The sequence below is a fragment of the Molossus molossus genome, unplaced genomic scaffold, assembly GCF_014108415.1.
Source record: "Molossus molossus isolate mMolMol1 unplaced genomic scaffold, mMolMol1.p scaffold_m16_p_13, whole genome shotgun sequence".
NCBI lineage: Eukaryota > Metazoa > Chordata > Mammalia > Chiroptera > Molossidae > Molossus > Molossus molossus.
Genome location: NW_023425348.1, coordinates 87,810,507 through 87,826,508, shown reverse-complemented (window position 1 = coordinate 87,826,508; position 16,002 = coordinate 87,810,507). Strand labels below are relative to the sequence as shown.

At 42.0% G+C, this 16,002-nt stretch overlaps 1 protein-coding gene across 2 annotated transcripts; it reads right to left on the bottom strand.

The window, feature by feature from the left end:
- Window positions 1–860: 860 nt before the first annotated feature.
- On the bottom strand, window positions 861–15,934 carry SDHAF2 (succinate dehydrogenase complex assembly factor 2). 2 transcript variants are annotated; one of them, XM_036258023.1, is made up of 4 exons: window positions 15,812–15,934; window positions 9,530–9,753; window positions 9,342–9,451; window positions 861–1,931 (listed from the first exon to the last, which is right to left on the bottom strand). In XM_036258023.1, the coding sequence occupies exons 1-4, from the start codon at window positions 15,845–15,847 to the stop codon at window positions 1,801–1,803; spliced, it is 501 nt and encodes a 166-aa protein (XP_036113916.1). In that variant the 5' UTR covers window positions 15,848–15,934; the 3' UTR covers window positions 861–1,800. The 2 variants fall into 2 exon arrangements, with proteins under 2 accessions (XP_036113916.1, XP_036113917.1); XM_036258024.1 differs by lacking the exon at window positions 15,812–15,934 and adding an exon at window positions 15,547–15,796.
- Window positions 15,935–16,002: the final 68 nt, after the last annotated feature.

Below are 16,002 nucleotides of genomic sequence, written 5' to 3'. Positions count from 1 at the left end.
CCATCCCATTGTATAGATGAGGAAACCAAGGCTCAGGCCCATTCATGTATCCAGCCGTTGGGCAGCGGCACCCAGGATTTAAACTTGTAACCAGCTGCCCCAGGTGATGGAGTTTACCTGGGGAAGGTTCTGGCAGCTTCCTGCCCCGTGTGACACACAGGTCGCACATCATAACTGTCAAGTTTCTTTGCCACAATTTTTCAAAGTGTAGATCTCTACCCAGTGGCCACCAGTGAGGCAGTGTGCTGTCGTAGGAAGTTCCTGAGCCTTGGTGGCAGATTGAACTAAAGGAGTCTGGCTTTTTGACCGATGGCTACTTGGCCGATTACTCTGAGGCCCCTTCTCTGGGAGGAAGGCACAAGCCGCTGGCCGGTAGGAGGCTCAGAAGCTTTAATGAGATCATGTCAGTAAAGGCTGGCTCTTTTCTCCTTAGCCAGGGAACTGAGGAGCAGGCGGCACCGTGAGGCGGCTCCAAGGGAACCCCATAGCTCAACAGTGCTGGAAACATGTCCCTCTCCTCCACATACAGCTCGTGACTGCCCACCCTCTGCTTAGTTCCGGCCCGCCTTCCCAGGCCACAGCGTCAGACGGTGCTGGCTCAGGCTGGGCCACGACCATTCCAACAGGATCGCCCCTGGCAACACAAGTCTTCTGGCCATAGAGCTAAACACTTCCAACTCATTCATTCTAAGATTATTTATGTAATTTTGTCAACTAACATAATTGTGAAGACTATAGAAATGTAGGGAAATGTTGCTGCAGAGTTACATGGAAATAAAGCCTATGACTGTGACTGTAAGACTTTATAAACATGTCTATGGAGTACACAAGAATACACAAAATTAAGTAATTGTGTGAGGGGTGGAAATTGGGATTTTCCTTTTTAAAACATTCTTTAATATTAAATGATTGCTCAGTTTACAAAATGACATTTTAGAGGAAATCTCAGGGGGAAGGGAGTTGACTTCAGTAGCATGCACCCCCCATTCCTGCTCACAGCCCTCATTCTGCCTGCTGTGCCTTTGAAAGACTCAGGTCAGGGGTCTCGGATCGGCTTCCCCTGGCAGGAAGCCCCGCCCTGGGTTGGCAAGGGAGAAGTGCACTGAACAAAGCCCTGGGCGGCTCAGGGAAGCCAGGGCACAGCACCCGCGCTGGCTGGCGGCCTTTTCGGAGCACACCTCTGGCTGCAGCGGGAGCCCGCACGGTTGCTTCCCCACAGTGCCCTCCTGTGGCGGAGGCCGGCAGACACCAGGCAGGCCTGACTGCCAGCAACACTGACACACTGAACATTGTTTTCTTTTAAAAAATTTCAGATTAATCAGCTATTTTTCAAAGCAATTATTGGACATGCAAATTTTTTAAGGAGAAGGAGTAATCACAGATACTATTAATACTGTAGTTTTTCTTTAATCTCTGTTTTCTATCGGTAAAATAGATACACCTTTATGAAATCACACAAAATCTGCTTTTTTTAAAAAATAGTTGATTTCAGAACAACTAGTGAAAGTAAATTCAGCATTGTTGGTTGCAGGTGAATCTTAATTTTAAAGGCAATTTCACTCCTATGTGTACTAGAGGAAGCCCTCGCACTTCTAACCCTTTGAGGCCTAGAACTGAACAAAAAAGTGTTAGAATGAAGACACTGGACATTTACATGTCCTGGCAGAGAAGTGGTCTGTCATTTGGGCAGGATGGTCTGGGTGAGCTGAGTGTCTAAGGGGAAAAGCAGGAAGTCAAAGCTAGTATCCATCCTAAGCAGTGGGCTCCAGGGACCGAGCCCCAAGGCAGGAGGTGTGGAGCTCAACGTGGCTTTTCAAAGAGGTATTCGAGATCCGGGGCACGCAGCCTCTGCTCTTTGTTTTTGTTTTTAGCAAAGTCTCTCAGCAGTGCCATGACTTCATTTTCCAATATTTCTGGGGCTGGTTTTGCTTCTGCAAGAGAAGAATGGGCAGAATGAATTATGTAGTCAGTCAGTATTTAGGCAAAAAGATCTTGAAACTTGAAACTCCGGCCTTGGCCAAGAGCCTCAGTAGACATACAGACTGTCTCTATTCTTCCTCTAAATATCCACAGCAGCCTATACCTGGAGCAGGCAAACAATGGCAGCCTGTCTGGAACTCATTTTGTTGGGACAGCTGCTCCTGCTGGTTTGCATACAGGCCATGGCTGCCTTTGTCTACGACAGCAGAGTAGGTATGGCAGAGCCCATGTGGACCCGAACCTGCCATTTGACCCAGTGATGCCACTTCTAGGAATATACCCTGAGAAGCCTGAAACTCCAGTCAGAAAGAATATATGCACCCCTATGTTCATAGCAGCACTATTACAATAGCCAAGATCTGGAAACAGCCCAAGTGTTCATCAGTAGATGAGTGGATAAAAAAGCGGTGGTACAGCCCTGGCCAGTTTTGCTAAGTGGTTAGAGCGTTGGCCTGTGGACCAGAGAGTTTTGGGTTCAGTTCCCGCTAAGGGCACGTACTTTGGTTGCAGTTCGTCCCTGGCCCTGGTTGGGGTCGTGTGGGTGGCAACCACTCAATGTGTCCCTCTCACATTGATGCTTCTCTCTTTCTCTCTTCTTCCCTTTCTCCCTCCCACTCTATCTGAACATAAATGCAAAAATGTCCTCAGGTGAGGATAAAAAAGAAAAAAGCGGTGGTACATATACACAATGGAGTATTATGTGGCTGTAAGAAAGAAAGATCTCTTACCCTTTGCAACAACATGGAGGGACATAGAGAGTATTATACTAAATAAGCTAATCAGAGAAAGACAATTATCTCATGATCTCACTTATTTGTGGAATATAATGAACAAAATAAGCTGATGAACAAAACAGACCCAGAGATATGAAAATAGGGAACAGACTGACAAACCTCAGAGGGAGGGAGGATGAGAGGACAAGAAGAGATAAGCCAAAGAACTTAAATGTATATATCCATAACTAATGGACACAGACAAAAATACTGTGAAGGTCGGGGTCAGGGGTAGTGGGAAGGTAGGTGTCAATGGGGAGAAAGGAGGGGCATTTGTAACATAAATAAATAAATAAAGGAAAAAGAGAGTGAAAGATACAAAACAGAATCTAAAAGCTATGAAATAATATTAAACAGTCTAAACTAAGTGTAATTGGATCCAACATGCCCAGAGAACCCCAAACAGGGTCAAAACCAAAAAAAAAGCATCTAGACACATCACATTCAAACTACTAGAGACCAAAGATAAAATGCTGAAAACATTCAGAAAGAAAAGGTACGTTATACACAAAGGAACAAAGACACAGTCCCGGTCATGTCAGGAACCAGGCGCCAGAAGGCACCTGGGAACACTAGAGGAATTTGAAGCTGGTGGTGCGATGAGTAACCAAAGCAACGACAAATTCAAATCCAGCTCAACTGAGCAGACTGACTCAGTCCTTCACACTAACAGCCTAGGGGAAAAAAGTGTCCCCCTATAAAGTGCTGAAAAAAAATTGTGAACCTATAACTCTACATCCAGTGAAAATATCTTTCAAAAACGACAAAAGCTAAGAGAATTAATCAAGCAGACCTACACTACAAGAAATATTAAAGGACATTCTTCAGGAATATTATACCAGATAGAAACATGGATCTACATAAAGAAATGAAGAGTCTAAAGATGAGTAAAAATGAAGGTAAATATAAAATATAATGTACTTTTAGCCCTGGCCAGTGTGGCTCAGTTGGTTGAGCGTCCTCCCGGGCACCAAGAGGTCACCAGTTCGATTCCTGGTCAGGGCACATGCCTGGGTTGCAGGTTCAATCCCTGGCCCTGGTCAGGGTCATGTGAGAGGCAGCCAATCAATGTGTCTCTCTGATGTTGATGTTTTTTTTTTTCTCTCTCTCTCTCCCTCCCTTCCACTCTCTCTAGAAAAAAATCAATGGAAAAATATCCTCAGGTGAGGATTAACAACAAAAAAAAACACAAACAAATAAAAGCATATTTAAAATATATATAGTCCAGCCGGTGTGGCTCAGTGGCTGAGCATCAACCCATGTACCAAGAGGTCGCCAGTTCGATTCCCGGTCAAGACACATGCCTAGGTTGTGGGCTCTATCCCCAGTGGGGGGCATGCAGGGGGCAGCCAATCAATGTTCTCGCCCACTGATGTTTCTAGCTCTTCTCCCTCTCTCTCTAAAATCAATAAAGGAAAAAAAAAATTAAAAAAAACAACAATGTACTTTATACATTATAATAAATACTGTTATACATGTTTACACATAAAATACTATATATGTTATAATTTACAAAGATAAAGTATTCTATTATTTTCCTTATTTTAAATTGCTCAATAGATAACTGTATAAAATGAAACAATACAAATGTAGTGTAGGCTTACAGCATAAGCAAAAATAAAAAGTATGACAACAGCACAACAGATGAGAGGGAGGAACTGAAGTATACGACTGCAGAGTTCTTACATTATACATGAAGCAGTATAATATTACTTGAAGGTAGACTGTGATTAATTAAAGATGTATACTTCAAACCCTAGGGCGATCACTAAAAAAATTATAAAGAGAGGTATAAATAATAAATCAACAGTGGAGTAAAATGAAATTTAAAATACTCAATTAAAAAGCCCCATGGAAATAGAGAGGAAAAGGAGCAAAGAACAGATGGAATGAAAAACAAAAAGATGGCATATTTTATTTTATTTTATTTTATTTATTTTTTATCCTCACCCAAGGACATTTTTCCAATCCTTGTACAGATAGAGTGGGAGGGAGAGAGAGGGAGAGAGAAACATCGACGTGAAAGAGACACATCGAGTGGCTGCCACCCGCACGACCAACCAGGGCCGGGGACAAACAAAGATGGCATATTTTAATGCAATCACATTGATAATGAATTATAAATGGCCAAAGCACACCAATGAAAAGATAGAGATTACCCGACTGAACAAAAAATAAAGACTATATGGTGCTGTCTACAAGAAGCTCAATTTAAAGTAAAAGAAACGGTGTGGTAGGCAGACTTCTAAGCTGGCCCCCAGTACTTCCCACTCTCCTGGTGCATAAGCCTTATGCAACCCCCAGGACTGTGAAGAGGATTAGGTTATGTTATTATGGTACAGTTGGCCTTAAGATAGGAAAATTATCCAAGTGGCTTTGACCTCATCACATGAGCTCTATAAAAGCAGAGTTGTCTCCAGCAGATGAGAGAAGGGGAAATCAGACAGCTGTGAGGCATGAGAGGGGTTCCATGTGAGGGAAGATCTCTACTGCTGAGATGGAGGGGCCACAGGGCAAAGACCTGACAGTGGCTGCTAGGAGCTAAAAGAGATCAACAGCTAACAAGACAATTGGGAGTCCTACGATTCATTCCTAACAACCTGAATGAGAGTCCAGACTGGAGTATAAAACGGCTGACTCTGATTTCAGATTGTGAGATCTGGGCACAGCTTCTGACCTATGAGCTAATAAACAGGTGTTTAAAGTCACTGAGTTTATGGTAATTTACTACACAGCAATAGAAAACTAATATAGATGGGAAAACCCATTCCATGCATACACTAATCAAAACTATGCTGGAGTGTCTAAATTACAATCAGACACTTTGGAACAAGGAATACTATTAGCAATAAAGCAGACATTATACAATGATAAAAGAGTCAATTCATCAGGAAGATGTAACAATCCTAATGTGTCTCCACATAATAACAGAGCTTCAAAATATATGGAACAAAAACTGAGAGAACTGAAAGGAGTAATAAATAAATCCACAGTCATAGATGGAGACTTCCACACTCCTCTCTTATTAGTTGACAGAACGAGTAAAGAAAGTCTGTCAGAATAAAGAAGGCATGCCCTTGCCGGTTTGGCTCAGCAGCTGGAGCGTCGGCCCGCGGACCAAAGAGTTGCGGGTTCAATTCTGGTCAAGGGCAAGTACCTCGGTTGTGGTTTGGTCCCCAGACCTGGTCAGGGTCGTGCAGGAGGCAACCAATCGATGTGTCTCTCTCTCTCCCCCTCCCTCCCTCCCACTCTGTCTGAAAATAGATGGAAAAATATCCTTGGGTGAGGATTAAAAAAAAAAAAAAAGAAAATCTCAAAGAAAATCTCAAAGAACCTATTAAAAAGCTTCTAGAACTAACTGAGTTTAGCAAGGTCACAGTATACAAAACCAACATACAAAATCAATTGTATTTCTATACAGAGTACTCAAACAACTCAACAAAAGGAAGACAAACAATCCAATCAAAAAATGGGTGGAGGACCTGAATAGACATTTCTCCAAACAGGACATACATAAGCCAGGAGACACATGAAAAAATGCTCATCATCACTAATCATCAGAGAGATGCAAATTAAAACAACTATGAGGTATCACCTCACACCTGCCAGAATGGCTGCCATCAACAAATCATCAAACAACAAGTGCTGGTGAGGGTGTGGGGAAAAGGGGACTCTGGTACACTGCTGGTGGGAATGCAGACTGGCGCAGCCACTGTGGAAAACAATATGGTGTTACCTCAAAAAACTAAAAATGGAACTGCCATTCAACCCAGTGATCCCACTTCTTGGAATATATCCTAAGAAGCCTGAAACACCGATCAAGAAGAATATATGTACCCCTATATTAATAGCAGTGCTATTTATAATAGCTAAGATCTAGAAATAGTCCAAGTGCCCATCAGTAGATGAGTGGATGGAAAAGCTGTAGTACATTTATACAATAGAATACTATGCAGCTGTAAGAAAGAGAGCTCTCTTACCCTTTGAGAAGACATGGAGGGACTTGGAGAATATTATGCTAAGTGAAATAAGCCAGTCAGAGAAAGACAAGTACCACATGATCTCACTTATTTGTGAAACATAATTAACAAAATAAGCTGTCGACCAAAAGAGAACCAGAATCATGGAAGCAGGGAACAGACTGACAAACCTCAGAGGAATAGGGGGTGGGAGGGGCGGGAAGAGATAAACCAAAGAACTTATATGCATATATGTAAAACCAATCTACACGGACACTAGGCTGGGGAAGGCAGGAGGGGGGTGGGAGTGGGAAGAAGGGGGGTCAATGGGGAAAAAAGGAAGACATCTGTAATACTTTCAACAATTTTTTAAAAAAAGAATGGAATACCAAAAAAATAAATAAATAAATTGCATTTCTACATTCTACCAACAATGGGAAATTGAAAAATTATTTTTTTAAGTTCCATTTTTATTAACACCAAAACACATAAAATACCTAGGTATAAATCTAGCAAAATATGCTGATTGTAGCTGGCAGACTTCTGGGATGGTCCCCCATGATCCTGGTATCATGCCTTTGTGTGAGACCACCCCCCTCCTTGAATGTGGCTGGACCTAACAACTTGACTCTAACCAACAGAATATAGCAAAGATGATAGAATGTCATTGCTGTGAACAGGTTACAAAACACTGAGACTTCCATCTTGCTAGTAGACTCTATTGCCTTCGTGGTTTGCACTTTGAGGAAGCAAGCTACCACGTGGAAGAGGCCCTTGTGACACGGAACAGAAGGCAGCCTCTAGGTAACAGCCAGCAAGGACTGAAGAGTCCATGAGGCCCTGGCTGGTTTGGCTCATTGTTTGGAGCACTGGCCTGCGGACCAGAGTCCCGGGTTCGGTTCCCGCTAAGGGCACGTACAAAAAAAAAAAAGAGTCCATGAGGAACTGCATTCTGCCAACACTAGTGAGAGCTTGAAGCAGATCCTCCCTTAGTCAAGCCTCCTGATGAGACCCAGACCCTGGGCTGCACCTTGACTGTAACCTTCTGACATACTGAAGGATAGGACCCAGCTACATCATGCCTGGATTCCAGATTCACAGAAATGAGATAATAAATATAGGTTGTTTTAAGCCAATACAGTTTAGAGTAATTTGTTATGCAGCAATAGATAATACACTAATTAAAGAAATCAAAGGAAACCGAAATAAATGGAGATATAGCATGTTCATAGGTTAGACAATTCTACGTTGCTAAAAGAATCTTTTTTTTTTTTTTTATCCTCACCCAAGGACATTTTTTGTTCAGGTAGAGTGGGAGGGAGAGAGAGAGAGAGAGAAACATCGATGTGAAAGGAATACATCGAGTGGCTGCCACCCGCACGACCGACCAGGGCCGGGGACAAACTGCAACCAAGGTACATGCCCTTAGCGGGAACCGAACCCGGGACTCTCGGGACCGCAGGCTGATGCTCTAACCGCTGAGCCAAACCGGCCAGGGCGCTAAAAGAATCTTCCCAAATATATCTATTTATTTAATACGACCCCAATCAAAATCCAATTAGAATTTTTTTTGTTGTTGTTGAGAAACCAAATAGCTGATTCTAAGACTATAACATTTCTAGAACAGAAACAGAAAATCTTTGTGACTTTCAATCAGGCAAGTTCTTTGACATAGTACTAAAAGCACAATTCATTATCACACTTTATTCTTGGAACCTACAGAATGGCTTCTCTTTCATGACATATATTGAGTGGGAACAGAAAAAGAGGAGACCCAGAATGTGAGAGAAATGGATGAGATATCCCCTAATTTTCATTTTCTCATTTTTCCTTGATAATAGAATCCCCAATTTAGTTGGACACATGAAATAGACTATATCATTTCTTCTTTATGGCGAGATACAGCCATGAAACTAAACTGTGGCCAATGGAAAGTAAGTGGAAGTACGATGTACATTTTCTGGAGAAAGCTCCACAAACAATGGGTTGTGCTCTTCTATACATTTTCCTGGCTGAAACATGGGCATGACAGACAGAGCCTCAGCAGCTACCTTGGATCATGAGGTAGCTGATGCATGCTAAAGATGAAGGAGCAGCAAGTCAAGAAGACTCGACCTTGTGACTTTTAAAAACACCTCTATGTGCCTACCGTGGACTTCTGTTATGAGAAAGAGAAACAGAGCTGTCTTGCTTAAGCAATTACTGTTTTGGTATCTTTTTTTACTTACAGCCAAAGCTCATCCTAACTAGACACAGTGAGATCTCATTCCTCACAAAAGCAGTGCCAGAGAGAGACCACTGAGGACCTCTTGCTATGCAGGCTATAGAGCTGTCTGGTTCCACTCCGTCCCAGCCTAGTTTTCCTTCAGCCTTCCTCTGACACCTGTACAATTTCACTAAATTCCCTTTTTGCTTAAGTTATACAGAATAGCTTTCTATTGTTTGCAAACAAAGAGCCTTAACTAATCAAACAAATTTTGTACACTTTGGAAAAATGTGAAGAGTGTTTGGGTTCAGTATCAATTTGAATGAATAAAAGAAAAAACAAATTGCCTAGGATATAATTCCTGATTCAAATCAGCCCAAGTCATCCTATTTTTCACATTATGCTGCTTTTCCTGCCCAGTACCTGTAGCCCAGTAGTAAATATCCCAGTCATTACTGGGCTCATTAATGAGGCGATCATAGAGGTTCAGCTGTTTCTCTGTCATGTGTTGCAGATATTCTTTAGCAAAGAGGCTGAAAATGAGAGAGAGAGAGAGATGTTAAAAGGCTGTCTTCAGTCAAAGAGAAGTGACACCGACTCCTGTTTCCTACCTAAGCAGAATGCAGTTCTCCAGCATGCCCCTCTTCCTGCTCTCATAGAGCAGGCGGGCTCTTTTGGTTTCTATGGGTTCATCAGTTCGCTCCTGCCATGGAGGCAAAGGGATTTCAATCATATCTTTCTGGGAATCTGTCGGACTGTCACCTCTGTAGAAACGGCTGAACGATGTCATGCGGAATAAAGGAGACACCAGGTGTTGCCTTGACAGAGCGAGCATCTGAAACAAATAAACCACAAACATTTATTTAACAATATCAAATAACATCATTGTCATCCACTCAACACTTACTAGGTACTAAATGCATGTGATCTCATTCAGTCCTTAACAAGTTATGCTGATAAATGCCAAAGGTTAAAGACAAAGAGAGAATCTTAAAAGCAGCAAGAGAAAAGCAGTTTGTTACCTACAAAGGAGTTCCTGTCACCCGATTTCTCTAAAAGAAACTTTGCAGGCCAGAAGGGTGTGGCAAGAGATATTCAAGGTGATGAAAAGCAATGACCTACAACCAAGATTACTCTATCCTGCAAAGCTATCATTTAGAATTGATGGACATATAGTTTCCCAGAAAAGAAAAAGCTAAAGTTCATCACCACCAAACCAGTATTATATGAAATGTTGAAGGGTCTTCTTGAAGAACAAAAATATGAACAATAAAATGGCAATTAATACATATCTATCAACAATTGAATCTACAAAGAAAATGAGCAAGCAGAATAGAAACAGACTCATAGATACAGAGAACTTTTTGTTGCTTACCAGATGGGTAGGGGTTGGGGGGGTTGGGTAAAAAAGATGAACAAACTAAGAAGTACAAATTGGTTGTTAGACTAATGAACCTCAAAGGGAAGGGGGTGGGGAGAGTGGGATAAGATAAACCAAAGAACTTCTATGCATATATGCATAACCAATGGACATTGACAATAGTATGGGGAAGGCAGAAATGGGGCGGGATTGGGAAGGAGGGGGGTCAATGGGGAAAAAAGGGGGGACATCTGTAATACATTCAAGAATAAAATAAGTAAAAAAAAAAAGTTATGCTGATGATTTGATGATGGAGTAGACTTGAGAGTTGAAGGGTAAGAGGTGCTAAAGACAAGCGCTCTCTGACTGCAGTCTGACGGACAACGGTGGGACTTCCCGGGAGAGAGGCCAGAGAACCAGTTGCGTTTCAGACATACTGAGTTTAAGGATCCCATGAAACATCTATGAGAATGTGTCAAGCAGGCAATGAAGTGCACAGAATTCAAGCCAGAGGACAGACTAGACTGAAGATAAAAGTGATAAGGCATATTATATATAGCAGGCTGTGAATGAGCCTCCCTGGGAAGAGAATGTGAAGAAATGAGTCTAACATGCCTGGCTCAATAAATGGCATGAAGCTCAATAAATATGTTCTGAATAAATGAACAAATAGATGTGTGCATGGAAGTCAGGACACCTTGCAAGGAACTGAGGACACAGAAATGAAAGTCCTCCATGTGATATTGGCTTGGGTTGATACCATGAGATTTGGTGAGAAATTAACAAAGGAAGAGTAAATAAGACCTTGTTTTGAAAGAAGGGATGATTGAAATAGGGACTTGGCAGAAAGGGCTCTATATTTAAATTAAATCATCTTAATTATGGTATATTGGTCACCCAAATAGTAACTGCAGTTAAAATTGAAACCTAGCTCTAACTGCAAACATGTTCTCAACGAGTGCCCTTCCAGAAATTCTTCAGCAGAAATATTTTCTCCTTCCTATGCATTCTTCTGTGGCAGGGGTGAGGAACGTCCAGCCCGTGGGCCACATAAGGACCATAAAATCAATAGTAGCTAACATCACACGCCTCACCAAAGAGAAGCCGTTCCAGCCATCACATTAGGAGTGAATTAATTAAATGTTTGACCAAATCTGGCAGGTTAATTTTTAAGTTGATAATTCTGTATGGTCTGCAAATAATCTTATAAATACCCAAATGGCCCTTGGCAGAAAAAAGGTTCCCCACCCCTGCCTTAGTGTGTGGTTTATATTCTAGACACTTTGCTGTGTTAAAATCTGAGCATATAGTGATGGTGTGGACCCTAATCCTCAAGGGTTCCCAATCTAGAGAAAGGCAAAGACTATCAAGATGTGATGAGAAGGTGGCAGAACAGGAACCCCCACTCTCCTTCTCCCACAGAGACATCAACTCCACAATATGGAACATATGTCCAACATGCAGACCAATTCTCTTTCATAGACATCCCATAACCAGTTAAGAGGCTCTTAAATCCCAGGCAAGTACAAAAGCAGCTGCATCAAAGCTAGAAGGAAAATTCATGACAATCATTCATCAGTCCCTCTCCCTGGCTCAGCCTGGTGCAACTGAAGAAAATTCTTAGCTCCTGGCTTCTCCCTGAGGAGAGAAAGAGACATATGTCCAACATGTAGACTTTTCAGGAGGCTGCCCAATTGACTAATTTTAACATGTAGACTTTTCAGGAGGCTGCCCAATTGACTAATTTTAACATGTAGACTTTTCAGGAGGCTGCCCAATTGACTAATTTTAACATGTAGACTTTTCAGGAGGCTGCCCAATTGACTAATTTTTGTCCTCTCTCAATCTAAATGCTGACAGGAAAGGGTACCAGGTTGGGTGCTGCTGTAAACAAAGGTGAGGGTTTGGACTAGCACACACCCACTCACCATGGTCCCTGCTCCTGCTCAGTATAGAACAAGCAGGAGAGAACCCCCAACTCCTGGCTTCTCTCTGGGGAGGTCAGAGTTGAAATGTATGTCTAACGTTTCAGCTTTTTGGGCGGTGTCTGAGAGAATGGTTTCTGTCTCGCCTGTCTCAGAGCACTGATAGGACCAAGCATATTCTAGGTCCCTGGGGCCTCTAAACAAGAGAGCCGGATGGCTTAATGCTGCTCCAGAGGACCCATGGTACAGCAGAGGCCAATACAGCTTGGCAGCCTCTCCCTCAAGAAGGAAAAAAGAGTGGAGTATGCGTTCAAAATGCCTGCTTTTCAAGAAGCTTCCCAATAAATTGGTTTCTGTCTCGGCCAACTTGCAGCTTTGACGGAACAAGCCTGGGAGCTATTGAGACCATGAGAGCTGGGAGTCTCGTGGGAGCTTCAGAGAACCTGCAGTACCACAGACAGACAACAGAGGGAGGAAGAGGTCAGATCTCCTGATAAAAGATGCCAGCAAATTCCTCTAATAGGAAATTTATGCACACAAATTCACAGAAGATACATCCACACAAAAGAACTGAGAGGCCCCCCAGAATCTTGAGCAGGGCTGATTGGTCAAGGTCTTTCCTTGTACAAAGCCAGTCCAAAACAACTGTGAGAGGTGGCTGTTTTTCAAAGGAGTGAATCCCAACACAAAGTTGCAAAGGCTGCAACAACATGGCCCACACAAAAATAAATAAATAAATTCCAGAAACCAACCTTAGAAAAACAGAGATATGTGAATTACCTGACAAAGAATCCAAAATAACGTTGTCAAGATGTTCAATGAGTTCAGAAGAATAACAGGTGAACAAAATGAGAATATCAACAAAGAGAAATATTAAAAAGAAACAAACAAAAATTTTGGAACTGAAGGATATAGTAATTGAATTGAAAAAATCACTATAGAGATTAAACAGCAGACTTGATCAATCAAAAGAAACTGTGAACTCTAAGACAGGCCATTTGAAATTACCCAATCAGAAGAAGAAAAAGAAAAAAGAATGAAGGATAGTGAAGTACATCTAAGAGACTTATGGAAAACTATAAAGTAGACCACTATATGCATTATGGGAATCCCAGAAGAAGAAAAGAGGAAGTAGCAGAAAGCTTGGTTGAAGAAATAATGACCAAAAGCTTCCCAAATCCAGGAAAAGAAATGAACACTCAAATTCAAGAAGCCCAAAGGACCTAAAGCGCACTAGACAGCAAAACAAAAGCATATGAAACCATAAAGGTAACTGGCAAAGGTAAATATGACAAATACAGAATACTGCAATAAATGTAACAGTAGTACATAAATCATGTTTAATTCTGGTATAGAAGTTAAAAAATACATAAATATTAAGTATAAAAAACATTAATAGACATACAATATAAAATATGTCATTGTAACATTAATAAACTGAAGTGGGAAGGAATAAAAGATCAGAGTTTTATATGAGATTAAAGTCAAATTGTTATCAGCTTAGAATAAATTATAAGATGTTTTTTGTAAGCTCCACAGTAATCACAAAGAAAATTCCCATAGAAGATAGATAACAAAAAATTAGAAAGGAATCAAAGCATGTCTCTCTAAAAAATAAACAAAATCAATGAAAAACAAGATGACAATAAGAGAGGAAAAGAGGGACACAGAAGCTACAAGAGAGACAGAAAACAATGAACAAAATGGCAATCGTACATCCTTCCCTACCAATAATTATTTTAAATGTAAATGTATTAAACTCTCCAACCAAAATACATAGGGAGGGTGGATGAATGGCTAAAAAAATAAGATCCAACTACCCTGGCAGTGTGGGTCAGTTGGTTGGAGTGTCGTTGGTACACAGAAAGGTTGCAGGTTGGAGCCCAGTCAGGGTGTATATGAGAAGGAAACTGATTGATGTTTCTCTCTCACATTGATATTTCTGTCTCTCTCTTCCCCTCTCTCTAAAATCAATAAGTATGTCCTTAGGTGAGGATTTAAAAAATAAAATATAGCCCTGTCCAGTTTGGCTCAGTGGTTAGAGCACTGGCCTGCGGTCCCGAGAAACCCGGGTTCGGTTCCCACTAAGGGCATGTACTACGATTGCAGTTTGTCCCTGGCCCTGGTTGGGTTGTGCGGGTGGCAGCCACTCGATGTGTCCCTTTCACATCGATGTTTCTCTCTCTTCCTCTCTCTCCCTCCCACTCTATCTGAACAAAAAATGGAAAAATGCCCTCGGGTGAGGATTAAATAAATAAATAAATAAATAAATAAAATAAGGTCCAACTATATGCTGTTACAAGAGACTCATTTTATTTATTTTTTAATCCTCATTCGAGGATATTTTTTCCATTTATCTCTAGACAGAGTGGAAGGGGGGAGCAGAGAGGGAGAAACATCGATATGAGAGAGACATATCGATCGATTGCCTCCTGCATGACCCTGACCAGGGCCGGGGATGAACCGCAACCAAGGTATGTGCCCTTGGCCGGAACTGAACCCATGACTCTTAGGTCCGCGGGTCGATACTTCAACCACTGAGCCAAACTGGTCAGGGCCAAGAGACTCATGTTAGACATAAGGATACATACACATCGGCTAAAATTGAAAAGATGGAAAAAGATATTCCATGTAAACGTCAGCAGAATGCCCTTACTCACATCAGACAAAATAAGGCAAAAACTGTCACAAGAGAAAGGATGTTTTGTAATAATAAAACAAAGTCAATTCACCAAGAAGATACAATTATAAATATATATATATATGTATGACGCAAACACTGACAGCACTAAATAAAGAAATATTAACAGGCGATTTCAATACCCTACTTTCAATAACGGACAGAACATCCAGATAGAAGGTCAATAAGGAAACAGAGAACTTGAACAACACTACAGACTCAATTAACCAGACATATACAGCAGCAAGAATACACTCTTCTCAAGCACACTGGGAGCATTCTCCAGGATAGGTAACATGTTACGTTACAAAACAAGTGTAAGAAGACTGGAATTACAAGAGCTTTTCTGACCACAATGGAATGAAACTAGAAACTAACAGCAGAAGGAAAACTGGAAAATTTACCAACATGTGAAACCAACACACTTAACCAATGGTTCAAAAGAGTCAACGAGAAAATCAAAAGGGAAATTAGAATATATCTTGAGACAAAAGACGCAACATACAATTAGATGCAGCAAAAAGCTGTGCTAAGGTAGAAATATACAGTGGTAAACACCTACAGGTGAAAACGAGAAAGACCTTATGATGCGATGTGAAACGATGACAGGTATTAGGAAAGACTTAAAAGAGCAGAGATTAGGGGCGGTCGGGCCAGCTCCACCTGGGCAGTAGGTGAAATCCGAACTGGGTCTCGCAGGAAGACTAATCGTTCAACTATGCTACAAGACAGGCACACAGTGGGCTCGAGGACAGGGCAGAGCGGCTTGAATCTCCTAATTTTGCAAGATCGACCTCTCCATGGGTCTGTCCTTGCCCTGGGCTATCAGGCAGTTGGCTGCCCCTCGCGGTCTCCAAATCTGCGGAGGAAGACACACTCAGTCTCCACCGTGCCTCGCCTAGGACCCTACAACTCCCACTCTCCTCACCCGCGTCAGAGCCGGGAACACGGTGACCACCGCCATTTTTCCCGACCTGTCCCGGAAACCAGCGGCCCAGCCACTTCCGGGAACTCCCGAACGCCGGCCTTGCGGAAGAGGCGTCCCGAGCCGGAAGACACTTCCCTGCGTATGGCGGAAGTGGCTGTGCGTATGACGCCTGTGGCGGAGAAGGGGGGGGA

Bases quoted from the DNA above. Each gene is read 5' to 3' on its own strand.
- SDHAF2 (XM_036258023.1), bottom strand. From the start codon at position 15,847: ATGGCGGTGGTCACCGTGTTCCCGGCTCTGACGCGG. The intron at 9,452-9,529 runs GTAGGAAACAGG...TCTCATTTTCAG, and splicing joins GAGAACTGCATTCTGCTTAG to CCTCTTTGCTAAAGAATATC. The intron at 1,932-9,341 runs GTACTGGGCAGG...CTTCTCTTGCAG, and splicing joins TATTTACTACTGGGCTACAG to AAGCAAAACCAGCCCCAGAA.